This window comes from Choloepus didactylus, chromosome 27, assembly GCF_015220235.1.
Source record: "Choloepus didactylus isolate mChoDid1 chromosome 27, mChoDid1.pri, whole genome shotgun sequence".
In the NCBI taxonomy this organism is placed as follows: Eukaryota; Metazoa; Chordata; class Mammalia; order Pilosa; family Megalonychidae; genus Choloepus; species Choloepus didactylus.
In genome coordinates this window covers 19,662,139-19,681,899 of record NC_051333.1, presented here as the reverse complement: position 1 = coordinate 19,681,899, position 19,761 = coordinate 19,662,139, and the positions used below count along the sequence as shown (strand labels likewise).

Below are 19,761 nucleotides of genomic sequence, written 5' to 3'. Positions count from 1 at the left end.
TCTTCCAGATGCTCCAGAACCTTCCAAGGTTCAGATCCTCACCTTGCCAGCCAAAGAGGGAAATTCAGTGGAGATGACCTGTATATCGTTAGCCTTTCCTCCTCCAACAAATTACACCTGGTATCACAATGAGGAGGAAGTGCTGGGCATGACAGGAAAGAACTTCCAGATCCCAGAGGTCCTCCTCGAGCATGCCGGGCATTATGCCTGCCTGGCACAGAACAGTCTTGGCTCTGGACAGGTTGGTCAGGAAGCTGAGTTGGACGTACAATGTGAGTAGTAGCAGAACTTCTGGGCTGTAGGGAGAGAGCATGGGGGTGGGGAAAGGAGGAAGCTCAATGGAGTGCAGGGAAGGACCACGTCCTGCAATGGAGAGCAAGAAAGAAGCCAGGGTCTCCCGGCATGTAAGCTTCTGGGGACAGTTGCTTCATCTTTTGCTCACAGTTGTATTCCCAGCACCTAGAACAGGGCCTGGCTCATGATAGGTAGATGTTTGCTGAATGAATGAATGACAAGATGCCCAAGGTCCATGAGGGACATGGAAGCTTAGTGTCACCAAGCAGTGGCTGAATCCCCGAAGGGATCCTGAAGTTTTCAGGGAGAACTGGCCAACACATTTTATAACCTCTCCATCGTCAGACCCGCTCTAACGCAGTAAACCTTGGCACTGGGTTGGGCCCAGGTCAAAGAGAATCCATAGTTTTGATCCCTGGATTCTGAGATGTCATCGTCTGAGCCAGATGTGCTGGTGGGGGTGCCCAGGTTGTGGGCATGTAGACAGCAGGACAGACAATCACAGCAGCAGCAGCTAACGCTTCTTGAATAGTTGCTCCGTGCCCCGCTCTGCTTTAAGGGTATCATCACATTCAATCCTTGCAACAAACAGCTCCACGAGGTTAGATACTCTCATTAGGGCCCCAGTGACAGACGAGTAAACTGAGGACCGCAGGCCACGGTCCTGCAGCTCTAAGTGGTGGGGTCACAGTGTGCTCTGAACCACTGTGCCTCAAACCACAGGAGGCCAAAAGCCCAGGAGAGGGTCTCTGCCCCACACAGATAAAAGAGGCAAGCGATAGCCTTCCTCTGACTGATTTAGGAGCCCTGTGAGTACCAGGGACAGATGGAGGGAGAGAGGAAGAAGGAAAGAAAAGGTACTATGGACACCTGGCTTTTCTTCACCTGCGTCTCTGGTTTTTTTCCTCCCAGATTCCCCAAAGGGGGTGACCACGGTGATTCAAAACCCCACACCAATTCAAGAAGGACAAGCAGTGACCCTGTCCTGTAAATACAATTCCAGTAACCCTGCAGTTAACAGATATGAATGGAGCCCTCGAGTCTCCCGGGATGAGCCACCCTCTGGGGTGCTGATGATTCCGAAAGTTGCCTGGAATGCCCAGCCAATCGCCTGCGCAGCCTGTAACCGGTGGTGTACGTGGGCTGCCTCTGTCAACCTGGATGTCCAGTGTGAGTGACCTGGGCAGGGGCATCTGGGAGGACGTAGCCCAGGTGGGATGTGAGGATTGAAGAGCAAGGAGGCTGAAGCCCAGACTCATCTCAGAAGGGATGAGAGCCAGGCCTCAGGCGAGGGGAGGAGGTGCTAGGGGCAGGAAAAGCCAGAGGGAGCCGAGAGGTCAGCCGAAGGCCCTCACTCTGCAGATGCCCCCAGGGATGTCAGGGTCCTGCAGATCAGCCCCCATCTTGAGATTCACTCTGGGCACCGGGTCCTCCTCCGATGTGACTTCTCAAGCAGCCGCCCCAAAGAAGTCCGCTTCTTCTGGAAGAAAAATGGAAGCCTGCTGGAGGAAGGGAGAGAACTGAGCTTTGCCTCCATCTCCCCAGAAGATGCTGGCGATTACAGCTGCTCGGTCAGCAACTCCATAGGGCAGACCACGTCTGAGGCCCGGAGGCTCCACGTGCTGTGTGAGTGGCCGGGGCTGGCGGCTGGATGCAGAGAAGGGCTGGTGACCGGTGACCCAGATCCTTATTTTGTGTCCCCTTCCAGATGCACCCAGGGAGCTGCGTGTGTCCATTGCCCCGAGAGCCGGCGTGGTGGAGGGCGAGAAGGCAGCCCTGGTGTGTCAGAGTGACGCCAACCCTCCCGTCTTCCGGTACACCTGGTTTGACTGGAACAACCAAGACCTGCACCACTCGGCTCAGACACTGAGACTGGAGCCCGTGCAGATCCAGCACTCGGGTGCTTATCGGTGCCAGGCCACCAACCAGCTGGGCACAGGCGACTCGGCCCCCAGCACCCTCACCGTCTACTGTAAGGCCCCTTCCCCCTTTGGCTCAGGGTCTTCTCCAGGCTCGGCTGCTCCTGCAGCTCCCCGCCCCCCAGGCCACTAAGCCCCTCTTTCCCCCTCCCCTTTCCCATCAGCCCAGCCCAGCTTGTCTCCTCGCCCCCTTCCCACCCACCTCCCACCCTGCTCTGCAGCCCTGCCCCGCAGCTCACCTGCCCCCAGGGCTCGCCCTGTTTCTCTTTCCCTCCCTCCTGCTCAGTCTCCCCTGACTCACCTCCTCACCCTGTAGACATCCTGAGCCCCTACTGGCATCTCTGTCTCTGTCTCTCTCTGTCTCACCCTTGATATGCTGCTTGCTTTTATCTTTGGAGATTTTTAATGTGTGTGTGTGTGTGTGTGTGTTTAAGACAAGACAAGGACAGGGTAAAAACAAAATAAAACATCACACAAGGGTAAGAGTGGAAAGGCAGACACCTCTCTCTCTTGATCTCGGAGAACTCTAGGCCCCCCACCCTGACCCCTGAGAGGTGTCCACACTTAGCTAGCTCGTTGTGTCTCCTTATGGAGATACTCTATACAGGCACCAGGTGCAGATATGGAGCCATGTCACAGGCCCTTCTTCGTCACACAATTGGTCCTGAACTTCTGGACCCATCATCCTACCATTGTGTATCAGTGCACAGAGGGTCCAGAGAGTCTGGAAACAGGGGAACTATTTAACTTATTTATTGTACTTTTCAGATTAATGATTTGAGCTTTAAATTGAGAGGCTCATTGCCTGCAAAGCTGGAGGCTAAAGGCAAACACTCTGAGCATGTTATGAGGAAACATCACGACCATGTTTGCTGTCTCCAGACTTTTCAGACACCCTGGAGACCTGCCTCTTGCTAGGGGCTGCACTGCTTTCCGTTGTAGGAATGCCCCATAATTTACCTCCCCAGTGCCCTCTTCAAGGCTGTTTGCAGGCTGGGCAGAACTGCAAGAAAAGCTGCAGGATCAATTCCCATGTGGAACTTCTGGGTAATAGCGTAGGTGCATTTTACGTTCTGATAATATTGCCAGCCTGCCGACTGATAAAGATGGACCCATTTACGAGGCTAACATCCTCTGTGCGTGCCCGTGTGGGTCATGAAGCAGGAGCTCCTCGTGAGAAAGGACCAGCCCTTTCCCCCAACGGGAATTCCAGCGGGCAGGGGCTGGCTTCTCGCTCCTTCTCTGCATCACTCCCCCACGCATGGAAGAGGGGTGCAGGGAAGGGCAGCAGCTGGATGGCTGGGTGCAAAGAGGAGCTGAGGGTGCCTTCCAGGCAGACGCCGCAGGGCACCTGCTCGAGGCTGCTGGCATCAGCTGAGGGCCTCCTCCCTCCACCAGACAGCCCCGAGACCATCGGCAGGCGAGCGGCCGTGGGGATCGGGATCTGCCTGGCCATCCTCATCCTGGCCATCTGGGGGGCCAAGCTTCGCCGAAGGTGAGTGCCTCCCGCTGCCCGCCTGCTTCTCTCCCCTTGGCTTGCTCCCGACTCCACTGCTGGCTCCTGAAGCCCCCAACAGGCTTGGTTCCCCTTCCCGTGACCCTGAGTGTCTCTTTATCTCTGTAGCTGGAAGAGGATTCGGGACCAGCAGGGGCTTCAGGAAAATTCCAGTGGGCAGAGCTTCTTTGTGAGGAACAAAAAGGTAAGACAAGAGAAAGAGGAAAAGTAGAGTGGAACCCTTGGAGTCGAGCAAAGAAACCAGGTAAAGAAGGGTGACCAAAAGGGTGATCTGGGGTGTCAGAGGCCAAGGGAAGGGAGCTGGGGTGATGAAATGAGTGTTTAGAGCTGAAAGCTTGTCTCTCTCCCAGATTAGAAGGACGCCCCTCACGGACGGCCCCCACGCCCTGGGATGTCACAATCCAGTAATGGAAGATGGCGTTAGCTATGCTGTCCTGAACTTCCCCGTCGGCAGCACGGACACAGCAGGAGCTGGGTACTGAGGGCACCGGGAGGTGACACCTGTGCCCCGAGGGATACGGGAGAACAAGCTTGTGTCTGCCTGCCCTCCTTGTGCCAGGCTGTGCCAGGCACTGCTACACACCTGTCACCTCCGGCCTGCATTACAACCCTCAGGGGAAGTAACTGTCTACTGAACTGTGCCAGTTTCTGTGAGCCAGGGGCCTGCCTGCCTCGAGTTGTCTTTATCACTGAGCCGAGGCCTTTGCGATACATTCACCCACTCGGCACTGGGGATACAGCAAATTATTTTCAGCTAAGGGGGACAGACTGGGGGGCACTGCTGAGGGGGCTGGGGGAGTTGGAAGTAGGAGGAGAGTTCACGGCGCAATGCTTGGTTTGTGCTCATCTATCTGCCCTCCCTCTCAGGGGTGCAGGGACCGCAGCCAGTTTCCCAAACAGGGATGACACGGTCACTTATTCTGTGGTACAGAAGCGTCACGTGGTAAGAGGGCAGGGCTGGGGTGTGTGGGGTGTGGTCTGGCCTCGGCTTTGAGTCTTCTTTGTGGGCTCCGGGGCGGCCTGGGCTGGGCCTTGGGGAGGGTTGTCAGGCACGGGCACAGTCGGAGCCTGGGAAGTCACCTCAGAGTCTTAGACAACGACCACACTCGGTTTCCAGAGAAGGGGACTCTGCTGGGGCTCTTGGATACCCCCATCCAAGAACTGAGGAGGGAATGGGCAGCAAAAGCAGATGGCAGGAGGCTGGGAACCGTGAGGGCTGGCTGACCACCCTGTGGCTTCCTCAGGGCGACTATGAGAACGTGACTCCAGAGTTTCCAGACGACGAGGGGATACATTACTCGGAGCTGATTCAGTTTGGTGCTGGGACTCGGCCTCTGATCCAAGAAGAAGTAGACTATGCGACCCTCAAGCACTGAGGAGCAGAATCGGCTGTGGTGGGGGTGCCCGAGGCATTTCTGGAGCTCCTGGAACCCTCAGCCGCACAGCTGATCAGTTACTCAATTACCGCCACCCCAGTTGGCGCAGAGAACCCTGTGCGTGTGCCAGAGCCAGACTGCCTCTCAGCATGTAACCCGACTTCTGACGGGCTTGCCCCTGGTCCATCTCCTCTCTCCTTCCCACCCAGAAACTCATCAAAACACCTGCCCTGGGCACTACAGCTCCCTTTGTCCCTCCCCAGCCCCCCGCCACCATGTGTTCCCCCAACCCTGTCCCCAGCTGGCTGTGTACAAGCTCGGGCTAGCCATGTCACTATTCTTTCTTCTTCCCCCTTTCCTCATCCCTTTGACCCCCAGCCCTGCTCGGAATCGCCATTCACAAATCATATGCCCTATTTCTGCCTCTGTGATAAAGCCCAGGGGAAGAGGGAACAAAGTGAGGTAGAAAGAGGCACTGGTTTCTCCTGCTGGTTTCTCCTCTAGAAACAAGTCTACGTGTAAGCTGGGCATTCCAGGGACAGGATCTGCAGCCCCACCCTCAGGGGTCTTGTCATCTGAGACAGAGAGCTGCAAAATAAAATGGCTCAGCTACAGTTCCAAAGAACCCATGAACTACTTCCAGCCTGGGGAGGCCAGGGTTTTTGGGGATGGGGAGATGGGGATGGCATTGTGGGGCCTGGAGAGAAGGGAAGGGAGTCAAGGCAATTTCATGATAAATCAGCAGATTGGAGAGAATGCACTGGCTTTGTAACCATGCAAGCATGAATTTGAATCAAGACTCTTCTACCTAACTAGCAGAGTTAGCCAACTTCCCTGACCCTCGGTTTCTCCCTCTGTAAAGTGAAGTTGCCACCTCTACCTTCAGGTGGCTCAAGAGGAAGTGAGGTGAAACCTCACAGATGCCGGAGTCACATTAGAAGAAACCTAGCACAGCAGCCCAAAATCCCTAAAACACAATTTCCATCTTGTATTCGCAGCCCTTGAAGGATGTAAAAGGGGAAGCCAATTCATTACAGCTATTCTCAAAAGTCACTGCTACCAATTTCTTTCACAACCTGCAGCTGCTTCTGAACTTGTTGAAGGTCAACTGCCTTAAGAAACCTCACAGCTTTTCTGTCTTTCACCATCATCCCCGCTAGTTCTGTATTCTGTTCATGGATCAGATTTTCCAGTAAGCCCTTCCAGCTTTCCCTCCACTTACCAGGTTTGATCTCTCTCTATCCATTCTTCTGCCTCTGCCGCTGGGCTAGGACCCCATCTCCCTAGAAGGCAGGGAACATGTGATTAATAAATCACCAAGAGAGTGAACACAAAATCCCTAGTGCTCCAGAAGTGCCACCTTCATTTTCTTCCCCTCCTTTCCCATCTAAGCTCAAGACCAGAATGCTTTCTAAGAGAAGAAATTCTGGAATTATGGCAGAGTGAAGCACTGGTTTCTCCATCAATCCACTTGGTTCCCAGTTTGATTTCTTAAGGGCACCGTCTATGGCCTAGAAATATTTCTGGAGGGAGGAGAGACTTTGCTGACTGTTTGAATGAGAGGGGAAGGGTTTGGGGGTTTCTGTACCCAAAATGAGGTTCAGTGTCACCCATTCATTCATTCATTCAGCAAATATCTCTGAGCAGCTGTCAATGCATCCAGCACTGAGCCAGGTGCAGCCAGGTGCTGCGGGGACAAGAGATAAGACCCAGCCCCACTCCTAGGGATCTCATAGTCTAGGGTCCCCAAAGGGTCTTCGGGTGGGCTCCACTTGAGGGAGTGATGAGGCCTGGGACGGGCTCCCTGGCAACCAGCGGGTGCTTTCCCATCCTGTCCCTGAGCCCAGCTGCTGACATAAACCTCCTCATGAGCAACTGACCGCGAGATGCGGCTGTCAACAGGCACTGGGGAGGCCGGCGGAGCAGGTGGCCGGGGAGCTCTGAGGGCAGGGACATCAGGCCGCAGGCAGCCCTCTGCGCAGCCCCAGATCTCACCGTCCTCCCAGAGCCCAGGCAACCAGCCGTTCATTCAGCAATGTTGACCCAGCACCTTCGAGGCAACGCGCAAGCAAAGCAGACTGAAATCTTTGCCCTCTAGCAGCGGAGATAGCAAACAGGACGCCTCTGAGAGCAGGTGCTGTGCTGTGAATAAACAATGCAGGAGGACCTGGAGAGACCAGCTGGAGGCAGGGGAGGGACCCCTGGGGATGGAGGGGTCAGGGAAGGCTCCGCGGGGAGGGGACACTTGGTAGAGCCCTGAACTGCCAGGTGGCCAGGGCCAAAGCAGGAAAGATCTCCAAGACTCGAGGCCTCCCTCAGCGCCCAGCAACTCCCTTCTCCCAAACGCTTGCTCCAGCACGCTAATGCGCTTTTTTTACATTTTCCCTCAGCTCTGCTGGTTTCTCAGTCTTTCCAAAACACAAACGCTACACAATGGGTGGCTAGTTCTTCAGGATTCAGAATGAGGTGCTGGACCACACATGCAGGATCTGGAGAGGAGACAACCAGGAACCAAGAACCGATTCAGCGACTCTGAGCTATAAAAGGATAGGGTAGGAAACCAGAGTTTCTTTGGAGGGAGCTGTTGAGATGCTAAGAATCCTGTTTCCTACCACTGTGATGACCCCTTAGGGGTCATCTGAAGCCTGGTGAGAAGGGCTTCGAGGAGACCACTCTGGCCGGGCCTGAGCGAGTGCCGTCTGGTGTCCCCACACGAACGTCCCAGGCTTTGACGTCCTGCAGCCCTGAGTCTGGCAGGGCGCAGGCCACGGCCGCGCTGCTTTAGTGAGGTCGGACAAGACTTCGCTTGTGCTTTTCCTCCTTCCCTCTCCGGCCAACACTGAAAGGGCCCGAAAACACTGTCATCAAGCTAGAAGGGAAAGGAGAAGCGCAAGGCAGGAAAACAGAGGAGCCCTCTCCTCGCAAAAGGCGCCCACAGCCTGCACACAGTGGGGTAGGGGAGAAGCTTCACCTTGGAATGAAGTTTTCCTTATCCCACATACTCAGGACTGAACTGAGACACTTTGGATGGCTAACGTGGCTGGAGTAAGCCCCTAAGGCATGGGGCCTGCCCACGAATTCGACTTCATCCAGGAGCAGGTTTGAATAGGTCATGGGTGGGGTGGGGGAGGGCAGGAAGCTGTGTCTGGTCGTCCGTCCTCCATGAATCCTCTCCTTCAAGCTGCTGGCTGCACACTCCCCAGCCTACCCAGGGGAAACCCAGACTCCTGCCCTCCCCCGCTTCGGTGCTCGAACCTTCTTCTTGGACTCTCACCTCATCAGGCCTGTCCCCAGCTCCTGCCTGAAATGCTCCATTAGCTGCTCACCCAGGCTGCTAGAGCCTCGGGCTAATGGCCCTGCCACCCCACCCTTCCCTCTCCCTTCCGGCTCACTGGCCAGCCCGGCCATCCTCCTGTAGCCCAGCGAGGGGCTCCTGAGCCTCAGAGACATCTGGCAGCGTCAAGAGGTGAGTCCCTCTCTCTGTGGCTCCTCTCCCCAAATTCTCCCGGCCCAGGTGCTCCCTAAATCTGCTAAGGCCTATCTCTGTGACACTGGTGGGACTTGGCTGGCCCTTAGACTCTCTCCCTGGGGACTCCTCTGCCTGCATTCTCCATCACAGCCAGACCCCTCACTTCTCTTCCCCTCAGCCGGGGGTTGCCACCAGCCCTCACCCATCTGCCGTGCAGGATCCCCACTGAGGGGGAGCAGCTCGGGCTCTTTCCAGGGAATTGGGGTGGAGGGGGTAGTGAGGACAGGAGTCTCCTTTCATTCCAAAGGAAAACCCGTGCTGTAGGGCCAGACCCTGTTCCGAATCCTCTCTGTTTCTTTCTTCTCTCCCCAGAGCCTTCGATTCAAGACACCTTCCCTCCTGCGGGGCCGGCATACCTGCACCCCATCTTTTCCAGTTACAACCGTGGCTGTTCTCTTTCTTTAAAGAGGTGATATAGTGGAAGGAGAGCAGAGGACTTCGCTTCTGATTCAGGCCTCCACTTGCCCAGTGGTCTGACCACCTGGCTACCCGTGCTCCAGGCAGCTCTAACACCAGTTCGTCGTCCCAGGAGCTCCTCTCCTCTGAGGCGGCGAGACCTGAGGACACGGAGCAAGCCGAGCGCCACGCTGGGGAGCCCAGCAGCCCGGCCCCATGGACCTGCCTCCCCAGCTCGCCTTCGCCCTCTACGTGGCCGCCTTTGCGCTGGGCTTCCCGCTCAACGCGCTGGCCATCCGGGGCGCTGCGGCCCACGCCCGGCTCGGCCTCACCCCCAGCCTCGTCTATGTCCTGCACTTGGGCTGCTCTGACCTGCTGCTGGTGTTCTCCCTGCCCCTGAAGGCCGTGGAGGCCCTGGCCGAGGGGGCCTGGCCCCTGCCGGCCGCCCTCTGTCCTGTCTTTGCCCTGGTCTACTTCGCTCCGCTCTACACAGGCGGGGCCCTCCTGGCTGCCCTGACCGTCGGCCGCTACCTGGGGGCGGCCTTCCCCTTGGGCTACCAAGCCATCCGGAGGCCGCGCTACAGCTGGGGGGTGTGTGTGGCTCTGTGGGTTGTGGTCCTCTGCCACCTGGGGCTGGTCTTTGGGTTGGAGGCTCCGGGAGGCTGGGCGGACAGCTCCAACAGCTCCCTGGGCATCAACAAGCTGGTCAACAGCTCGCCGGTCTGCGTGGAGGCCTGGGACCCCGCGTTGTCAGGCCCTGCTCGCCTCAGCCTCTCCCTCCTGCTCTTCTTTCTGCCCTTGACCATCACGGCCTTCTGCTATGTGGGCTGCCTCCGGGCTCTGGCCCGCTCAGGTCTGAGCCACAGGCGGAAGCTGAGGGCAGCCTGGGTGGCCGGCGGGGCCCTGCTCACCCTGCTGCTCTGCCTCGGGCCCTACAATGCCTTCAATGTGGTCGGCTTCCTGCACCCCGACGTGGGGGGCTGCTGGCGGAAGCTGGGGCTCATCACGGGGGCATGGAGCGTGGTGCTCAACCCACTGGTGACCGGCTACTTGGGAGAGAGGACCAGCCGGGGGAGAGCGTGTGTGGCCGGAACACATGTGGGGACCACTCAGAAGTAGGAGCCACTGCTGGGGGCAGGGGCATGGAGCCGAGAGCCCTGCTGCCTCTCCCGGCCCCGGAGGAACTGCAGGGCAGCCTTGCCTGGTGGCATTCCTGGAGCCGCTGATGAGGCGGGAGAGAAGAGTGGAGGCCAGGAGCCGGGTGGCAGGAGGTAGGTAAGCAGGCCTCTGTCTGCCAGGATGCCAGGGGCAGAGGTCCTTTTCGGTGGAGAAGCAGGAGGGGAGCTTGTTTCTGATCTAGGGGAAAGGTCACTCAGATGATACACTTTGGAAGGTACTACTATGAAATGCTTGCCAAGAACATTTGAATTTCTGCATAAGGAAGGAGGCAGGAGGCAAGAAAATGACACTGTTGTACCATTTCAAACTCACAAGGGGGCAGCATCAGAGCTGTGAAGAGGAAGCTGGCACGAAAAGCTACCTCAGCTCAGAGAGGGAAACTACAAACGACGACGTTAATGGTTGCAAACAGATACGGAGTCCTTGATATGTGCCAGGCACCATGCTGGGTGCTTTACAAGCGTTGTCTCATTTCACCCTCAAACAGCCCTTTGATTTAGCCGTGCCACTGCTGTACAGTTGGGTAGGTTGTTTACTGCACAAGGGCACCAGCAGCGGGGTCAAGCACTGACTAAAGGCCAGCCTGTGCTTTGCTCACCAAGCCAAGTGCCTGGCATGGGGCTGCTCCCACCAGTGGAAGAAGGGTCTTATTCTAATTTGAACAAAGACACCACGCACTCCTCAAGCGGTGCATCCTGGTGCAGGGTGGCGTGTGCCTGGAGGGGGTGTCTTTTCCTAATCTGCACAGAGGCACTGCCTGAGCTAGCTTCAGTCCTGGAGGCAGGTATATTATCATCTTTATTTGACAGGTTAGGAAACTTGTCTGAGGCCCCACAGCAAGGAACGGGTGGCAGTGGAATGTGATCCTGCAAGGTGGGACCCCCAAGGGCCAGGGGACATGGGGAAACTTGGGGATAACACCTGAAGTTGTGGCCCATTTTGCAAAGGTGAAGGGTGGCGGAGGAGAGTGCCAAGAAGGAGGTAAACACCTGGGCTCCGACAAGGCAAGGAGGTACCAGGCTTGTTCCTCTAATGACGACCGCACCATGGGCATACAGGAGCACGCAAAGTGGGAGCCACGTGCCTGGCAGGCACTACCTGGTTTACACAAGTGATCTCTTGCCATGCTTGAACGGGCACAAGGGTAGGGATTTTTGCTTTATTCGCTCATATAGCTCCTGTGCCTAAATGGAGCTGGAGTCACAGAAAGCGCTCAGTAAATATTTGCTGAATCAATGTTCCTAACCATCCTCCAAAGGAAGTTTTATTACCCCTGCTTTATAAATATAGAAACGGACAGGCAAGGAAGTTAAGTAACTTGCCCGAGGCTCTGCAGACCAGAAGTGAACTCAGCTCAGTGAAGGGAAAACTCCAGCCCCAGGTGGCCCCACTGCCCCTCCCATCATGCCTGGGCTACTCATTATTCCCTGCGGGTCACCCTGGCCCCTGGCCACCTCTCATGACCCCCTTGAGCACTGTCCCTTCCATCAGGTCCCCAGGACATGATGGCTGGCACTGGCCAGTCCTCTGCTTGCAACATTTTTTCCACTGGCTCTTTGCCTCTAATTATTGGTGCCTTTATTATCATCCCAGCACTCAACCCCTAACCTTCAGTACCCCAAAGGAAAGCACCATGAGGACAGAAACATTGTTTGGTTCACTGTTATATTCTTAACAACTTAATTGAGGTACAATTTACATACCATAAAATTCATCCATTTTAAGGGTACAGGTTGGTTTTTGCTAAAATTGACTGAGTTGTGTAACCATCACAATAATCCAGTTTTAAGACATCGCTCAGGCTCGTTTACAGCTAATCCCCAGCCCCATGCAACTACTAACCTACACAAATCTATAGATTTGCCTTTTCTGGATGTTTTGTATTCGGGTATACCCTGGAGATATTATGGGTTTGGTTCCAGACCACCGCAATAAAGTGAAAATCTCAATAAAGTGAGTCACAGATTTTTTGGTTTCCCACTGCATATAAAAGTTATGTTTATACTATACTGTAATCTATGAAGGATATGCTAGCATTATGTCTAAAAAAAAATGTACATACCTTAACTAAAAATACTTTATTGCTAAAAAATGCTAATGATCATCTGAGCCTTCACCGAGTCTTAATCTTTTTGCTGACAGCTGCCGACTGATCAGGTGGTGGTTGCTGAAGGTTGTGGTAATTTCTTAAAATGAGAAAACAGTGAAGTTTGCCACATCAATTGACTTCCATTCATGAAAGATTTCTCTGAAGCATGCAATGCATTTTACCCACTGTAGAACATTTTTCAAAATTGGAGTTAATCCTCTCAAACTCTACCACTGCTTTATCAACTAAATTTATGTAATGTTTTATATCATTTGTTGTCATTTCAACAATGTTCACAGCATCTTTATCAGGAGTAGATTCCATCTCAAGAAACCACCTTCTTTGTTCATGTACAAGAAGCAGCTCCTCACTTGTTAAAAGTTTTATCATGGAATTGCAGCAATTCAGTCACATCTTCAGGCTCTACTTCTAACTGCAGTCCTCTGGCTATTTCTACCACAGATGCAGTTATTTCTTCCACAAAAGTCTTAAACTCCTCAAAGTCATGCAAACTCCCATTAATGTTGATATTTTGACCTCTTCCCATGAATCGCAAATGTTCTTAATGGCATCTAGATCGGTGAATCCTTCCCAGAAAGTTTTCAATTTACTTTGCCCAGATCCATCAGAGGAATCTATCGATGGCAGCTATAGCCTTATGAAATACATTTCTTAAATAACAAGACTTGAAAGCTGAAATAGATGTTGTGTGAGCAGGCATGAAAGCAACATTCATTTGGTTGTACATGTCCATCAGAGCTCTTGGGTGAACAGACGCACCATCAATGAGCAGTAATATTTTGAATGGAGTCTTTTCCGAGCAGCAGAACTCAACAGTGGGCTTAAAATATTCACTAAACCATGTTGTAAACAGATGTGCTGTCATCTAAGCTCTGTTGTTCCATTTATAGAGCACAGGCAGAGTAGATTTAGCATAATTCTTAAAGGCCCCAGGATTTTCAGAATGGTAAGTGAGCAATGGCTTCAATTAAAATTCACCAGCTGCATTAGCCCCTAACAAAAAAGTCAGCCTGTTCTTTGAAGCTTTGAAGCCTGGGACTGACTCCCTGCCCACCCCCAACCCCCCATAGATGGCATCTTCTTCCAATAGAAGATTCTTTCATCTACATTGAAAATCTGTAATTTAGTGTAGCCACCTTCATCAATTATCTTAGCTAGATCTTCTGGATAACCTAATGCAGCTTCTGTGTCAGCACTTGCTGCTTCACTTTGCACTTTTATGTTATGGAGATGGTTCTTTCCTTAAACCTCATGAACAAACCCCTGCCAGCTTCGAACTTTTCTTCTGCAGCTTCCTCACCTCTCAGTCTTCAGAGAATTGAAGAGAATTAGGGCCTTGCTCCGGATTAGACTTTGGCTGAAGGGAATGTAGTGTCTGGTTTGATCTTCTATCCAGACCACTTGAACTTGTTCTATATCAGCAATAAGACTCTTTCACTTTCTTATCATTTGTGTGTTCACTGGAGTAGCAGTTTTAATTTCCTTCAAGAACTTTTCCTTTGCATTCACAACTTGGCTAACTGTTTGTTGCAAGAGGTCTAGCTTTCTGCCTATCGACTTTTGACATGCCTTCCTCACTAAACTTGCTCATTTCTAGCTTTTGATTTAAAGTGAAAGGTGTGCAACACTTCCTTTCAGTTGAACACTTAGAGGCCATTGTAGGGTTGTTAACTGGCCTAATTTCAATATTGTTGCATCTCAGGGAATAGGGAGGCCCACGGAGAGGGAAAGAGATGGGGAACCAGCTGGCTGGTGGAGCAGTCAGAACACATACAATATTTATTTATCAAGTTTGCTGTCTTATATGGGCGTGGTTAGTGACGCCCCCAAACAATTACAATAGTAACATCAAAGATCACAGATCACCACAGATAGATACAACAATATTGAAAAACTTTGAAATATTGTGAGAATTACCAAAATGTGATACAGAGATATGAAGTGAGCACATGCTATTGGAAAAATGGCACTGATAGACTGGTTCGATACAGGGTTGCCACAAACATTCAATTGGTAAAAATTGCAATATCTGTAAAGTGCAATAAAATGAAGCACAATAAAATGAGGTATGGTGTAAATATGATCACGTAATATGTGGTCTTGTATGTCTGGCTGCAATCACTTAGCATAAGGATTTCCAGGTTCATCCTTGTCATAGCACTTACTGGTGTTTCTTTCCTTTAAACTGCTGAATAGAGGTCTATTATATAGACACACCACATTTTGTTTATACATTCACCAGCTCATGGACCACCAGCTGGTGCTCCCACTTTTTGACTGCTCTGGATTATGCTGCTATGAACGTTAGCAAGCAAGTCTTTGAGTGGACACATGTTTTCATTGCTCTTGGGGAGACACTTTTGGCTCCTATGGTAAATTCTTGTTTAGTTTTTAAGAAACTGCCAAACAGATTTCCGAAGTGGCTGACACCATTTTACATTTTCATCAGCAGTTTATGAGGGAACCAATTTCTCCACATCCTCTCCAACACTTGCTATAGTATGACAGTTTGCTCAGGACCATTCTAATGAGTGTGAAATGGTATCTCATTGTGCTACGTAAGTATAGGAATGAATACATAAATTACTACTGAAGCTGAACAGAACTTAGGTTTGAATCCTGGTGGTGATGCTTAACATCATTACCACCTGGAGCAAGTCACTTCCCTACCCTGAGACTCAAGGACAGCCCGGCATAATGGTGATCCCTGCCCAGCAGAGGAGTATGGAGGATGTGCCAGAAAAAGGTAGCTGCTACCATCACTGCTACATTATTATTAGTAGTAGTAGTAGTAGCAGTAATTGTTGTAGTAATAGCAGTAACTGTGGTAGTGGTAATCATAGTAATAGCACTTGTTGCAGCAGTGGTAGTAGTAGCTATAGGAGTAGCAGTTCAGCAGTAGTAGTAGTTGTAGTAGCAACTGTAATAGCAACAGTAGCTGTAGTAGTACTAATAGCAGTTGGTGTAGTTAGTAGTGGTTTTATTAATAATTGTAGTAGCAGTGGTAGTTGTAGCAGTAGCCATAGTAGTTGCATTAGTAGATGTAGTAGTAATAGCAGTTGTAGCAGCAGTAGAAACAGTAGTTGTATAACTAGTTGTAGCAGTAGTAACTATCTATAGTACTGGTAGTTTTGTACTAGTAGTAACACCATTATTCTAGAGACAAGCCCACACCATGCATACCATATGCCAAGCTCCATTCTAACAACTAGACATAGATTACTATTTTAATCTAGGCAAGATTAATGGGGCGAGAAAATGAGGTCTGCTCAGGCCTGGTTCAGACTTCCCATCTGGGATGCCAAAGGAGCAGGACACAGTTGTGGAGTTTGTCCCTCCTTTTGCATACAGCTCTGGCAACAGAGCTAAAGGGATCTTTTGTGCTGTGGAAAAACAGAAAGTGACATCACGGGCACTGCCAGGCCTTTATCAGTTCTGCCAAGATAAACAGCTCACCACACTTCCTCTGGAGGAGTCAGCAAGGTGCTGTGGCCAGAGCACCTGGGCTCTTGAATAAGCAGGTGAGCGTGGGGCCCTGCAGGGAAGTGTAAGGAGTGGGAAAGTGACCAGGACTGGTACCTCAGGATGGAGGGAAGGCACTGCAGGCAGAGAATGGTCTGGGAGATGGGCAGGCAGACACCATCAGGGAAAGCATCAGGGCAAACTGGGGCTTGAGGCAATGTTCCTGCTCAAAGATGAGATGCAGCTGGCGAGGGGGCAGGAAGGCCCCTGGCAGACCCTGACTCTGTCTCTCTCTCCCGCCAGTGGCCACCACCATGGGTACAGACCCAGACCAGTCCTTCTCTCCCGGCCATCACTGGCTCTACTTCTCCGTGTACCTCTTCACCTTCCTCGTGGGGCTGCCCCTCAACCTGGTGGCCCTGGTGATCTTTGTGGGCAAACTCCGTCGCCGCCCGGTGGCCGTGGACGTGCTCCTGCTCAACCTGACCCTCTCCGACCTGCTCCTGCTGATCTTCCTGCCGATCCGCATGGTGGAGGCGGCCAGTGCCATGCGCTGGACCATGCCCTTCTTCCTCTGCTCCTTCTCCAGATCCCTCTTCTTCACCACCATCTATCTCACCTCCCTCTTCCTGGCAGCTGTGAGCATTGAGCGCTTCCTGAGCGTGGCCTACCCAGTGTGGTACAAGGCCCGGCCACGACCGAGACAGGCCGGTCTGGTGAGTGGGGCCTGCTGGCTCCTGGCCACCGCCCACTGCAGCATTGTCTACATCACCGAATTATCAGGGGGCTCTGCTCACAGACTGAGTGCCAATGCAACCTGCTACCTGGTGTTCCAGAAGGACCAGCTGGCCATTCTGCTGCCTGTCCGGCTAGAGATGGCTGTGGTCCTTTTTGGGGTGCCCCTGCTCATCACCTGCTACTGCTACAGCCGGCTGGTGTGGATCCTCAGCAGGGGAGCCAGCCATCGCCGGCGGAAGAGGGTGGCAGGGCTCATAGCAGCCACACTGCTCAACTTCCTCGTCTGCTTTGGGCCCTACAATGTATCCCATGTTGTGGGCTTCATTCAGGATAAAAGTCCATCCTGGAGAAGTTACGTGCTGCTCCTCAGCACCCTGAACTCCTGTGTTGACCCCCTTGTCTACTACTTCTCATCGTCTGAGTTCCAAGCAGAACTTCACAAGCTGCTGAGCAGGGTGGCTGGGGCCTGTTGGTCTGGGAGGCTGGGGAGCAGTGTGGAACTGAAGGAGGAGAATGGAGGAGAGGGGCAGCTTCAGGATCTGTCCAACGAGGAGAAAAGTAGTGGATTCTAGGGGGCTGTGGATTGTGGTGGCTAATTGGCCTTGGAGAAAGCTGGGTCTTCTGGGGTCTGGGGGTGTAACTGACACATCATCCCCAGGGTAGTTCTTATCTCAAGTGAAGCAGGACCTTGGGGAGGCAGGCGGGGACTGAGGTGGCCTGAGGGAAGAGGATATACCCAGCCTTCCTAAGTGTGTGCTACCCAATGCACCCAACGATCGCTCGCACCACACTGGCCCCTCCCCAGCCTCCTAAACTACATGGATTTGGTTAGCTCCAAGAGTCATCAAGGTGAGAGACTGCTCTGGACAAAAATGAGTTTCTCATGGCAGTGGGCCATCTTCCAAGGTCTTCCAAGGGGAAAGGAGGAGTTAAGAGCTGTGACGAGGTTCTGAAGGAGCTGCCCTGTGGCTTTTTACTCTTAGCAGCTCTGCCCAGCAGGACTGTGCGCTCAGTGCTGGCAGCTGTTTCAGGATCCAGGGATGAAGGGGCATCCTGCTCTCACAGCCCTTTTCTACGAAGTGGCTGTTGCTCAATCTATTCAAATATAAATGGACATTTATGCAAAATGACAGAAGAAAACTTACTCAAATAAATTTGGTAGCAAGCAAAAGGGAGCAGTCTTTCCTCATTCTCTTGAGTTTTCCTGTAGGATATGTGGGCCACTGAAATTAGTGGATAGGAGGATAAAAGAGCAGAATTCTGCAGGAAAAGGGCTAAATGACAAGATGCTGAGACCATGTGAGAGGATCTGGGCGGGATGGAATAAAAATAATAGCTAACCTACCTGAAGTGGCTAGCCTGATGCATGACCTTCTCTTGACCTCTCGATAGCAGTATGGTAGGTATTATAATTATCCCCATTTTACAGACCAGGAACCAGGCACAGAGAGGTGAGGACAGAAGCAGGACTTGAGGCTGGGGTTACTCGGCTCTGGAGCCCAGGCTCCCAGTCCACTCTGCTGTTCTGCCTTCAGCTGCGTATCACCCACCCTGACCTGGACCCATCAAATGTCCAAAGTCAGTGAGGCCATCTGACCAGCACACAACGTCAGCAGTTCAGGATGAGACATAGAACGAGCAGATCGACTATTTGTTGGTGTGACCTCTTCCCAGGAAAGGAACCCTTCTGAAAAAATAAATGAGGATCACCAGTGAGTGTCATTTAGTTTAGGGTTCTACCAACTAGACTTTTGTTTTAGGAGCTATTTTATCCAAAATGTGGTCATTTAGGAAATTTTCATTTTCCATTGGTACATGTGAAATAGCTGGCGAGGACCCACTGTGCCCTATGAGAAAATCAGAGAAAGCCTGGTACCTAGGTGTGCTCAGTCAGCTGCTTTCATAAACATTTATGGAACAGCTTCTATGGCAGACGGCTGAGCTGAGAACTTCAGCCATTTCACAAGTCTACTAAGGTCTTTAACATCTGCCTGCTCCCTGAGGTTCAGGTGACAGGGTGAATGAATGAGGGCTGTGGGTGTTGGTTTCAGGCAGAAAGACAGAGACCCCATCTGTGTGGAGAGATGAGGCATGAACTGTCCTACAGCTCATCTGTGTGTCCCAAGGCACCAGGCCCTGGTGGTTAATAAGAAGTTGATACTAACATGGGCCTTTCTTCAGAAAGGGAAGAAGGGTGACGAAATGGGGTGTCACAGGGAACATTTCCTGTGATCCCCAAATTGGTAACAAGGACCCAGATCAGACGACAAACAGAAATTGAAAACAGTAAGATCAGGAGTCTTATCCCTCTGCCCAGGATTTATTAAGAGGAATCAGAGGCAAGTTAACTGGCTTTGCAGCCCTAACCATCACCCAGCACTACCCCCACTGCAATCAGGAGGAGCAAAAGAGGAGGGAGGTGGGGAGGATGAAAAGTCACCAGAAGCTGGGACAAACATCAGGGTGGATGATGAGGGGAGTGACACGGCTCTTTCCTTATGTCCCTGAGGCCAAGGGAAAGGAGCTCTCAGAGAAGGGCAGAGCTCACGAACAGAGGAAGATGCATTTCCATGACTTGTCCTGTGGCTTTCTGAGCAGGGAGGGGAGAAGGCACAGTCGGGGACCTGAGTGTATGCAGGAGTCATGGAGCTCATGCGAGTGTGAGTCTCCTACAGGTGAGGGCACCACTGTAAAGGTGGACATCCTGGGCTGCTGCCGGTCTCAAGCCAGGGTTGGTCTCCCAACAAAAAGACCAAAAGGACATAGACGTAGCTACAGAAGACAGCCAGCCATTAGGCACCTGACCCACAGAGGACCCCAAAAGGCACTCAAGATCAGCTAAACACTGTTTCTCTACCCTTTCTGGATGATTGCTCCAATAAGGAGCTGTTCAAAATATTTTTTTTCCATTTATCACTCTCCCATCCCTGCCCAAGAACTTTGAAAAACACAGACATACTGTATACCTGTTTATGTTTTGTGCCTTTGGAGGGCCACAAAATCCTGTAATATTTAGATAAAATTTTGTAGCCCCCAAGAATTACTTTCCTTTCCTTCTGGTGCAACATTGCTCCTGTTGAGAATGCAGGAGCTAGAAAAGCAGGCTGAGATTCCCTGGAACACAGGTCAGCTTTGAGGTTAGTTGAGCGGGCGGGGAGACCAGAAAATTTAAATGACCACTGTGACCAGAAACCAAGGGATGCTACCCAAGAAGTCATTAAAGTATTGGCCAAGAAAATGTG

At 52.2% G+C, this 19,761-nt stretch overlaps 3 protein-coding genes across 5 annotated transcripts in view; all 3 read left to right on the top strand.

The window, feature by feature from the left end:
• CD22 (CD22 molecule) overlaps window positions 1-5,719 on the top strand; it is a 34,044-nt gene extending 28,325 nt beyond the window's left edge. For 2 of the 3 annotated variants that reach the window (XM_037819170.1, XM_037819169.1), the window contains 9 exons: window positions 9-272; window positions 1,207-1,464; window positions 1,657-1,920; window positions 2,003-2,266; window positions 3,612-3,708; window positions 3,838-3,913; window positions 4,080-4,204; window positions 4,597-4,672; window positions 4,974-5,719. In XM_037819170.1, the coding sequence (XP_037675098.1) occupies window positions 9-272; window positions 1,207-1,464; window positions 1,657-1,920; window positions 2,003-2,266; window positions 3,612-3,708; window positions 3,838-3,913; window positions 4,080-4,204; window positions 4,597-4,672; window positions 4,974-5,105 (1,556 nt within the window). In that variant the 3' untranslated portion in view covers window positions 5,106-5,719. The remainder of the gene's footprint in view (window positions 1-8; window positions 273-1,206; window positions 1,465-1,656; window positions 1,921-2,002; window positions 2,267-3,611; window positions 3,709-3,837; window positions 3,914-4,079; window positions 4,205-4,596; window positions 4,673-4,973) is intronic. The other variant, XM_037819171.1, reaches the window with a different exon arrangement.
• A 133-nt stretch (window positions 5,720-5,852) lies between these two features.
• FFAR1 (free fatty acid receptor 1) lies at window positions 5,853-12,178 on the top strand. The gene has a single exon (XM_037819175.1). It carries the CDS (start codon window positions 9,247-9,249, stop codon window positions 10,147-10,149), a length of 903 nt encoding a protein of 300 aa, XP_037675103.1. The 5' UTR covers window positions 5,853-9,246; the 3' UTR covers window positions 10,150-12,178.
• A 3,580-nt stretch (window positions 12,179-15,758) lies between these two features.
• Window positions 15,759-17,597, top strand: LOC119521584 (free fatty acid receptor 3-like). Its single transcript, XM_037820003.1, has 2 exons — window positions 15,759-15,840; window positions 16,085-17,597. Exon 2 carries the CDS (start codon window positions 16,096-16,098, stop codon window positions 17,089-17,091), a length of 996 nt encoding a protein of 331 aa, XP_037675931.1. The 5' UTR covers window positions 15,759-15,840; window positions 16,085-16,095; the 3' UTR covers window positions 17,092-17,597.
• Window positions 17,598-19,761: the final 2,164 nt, after the last annotated feature.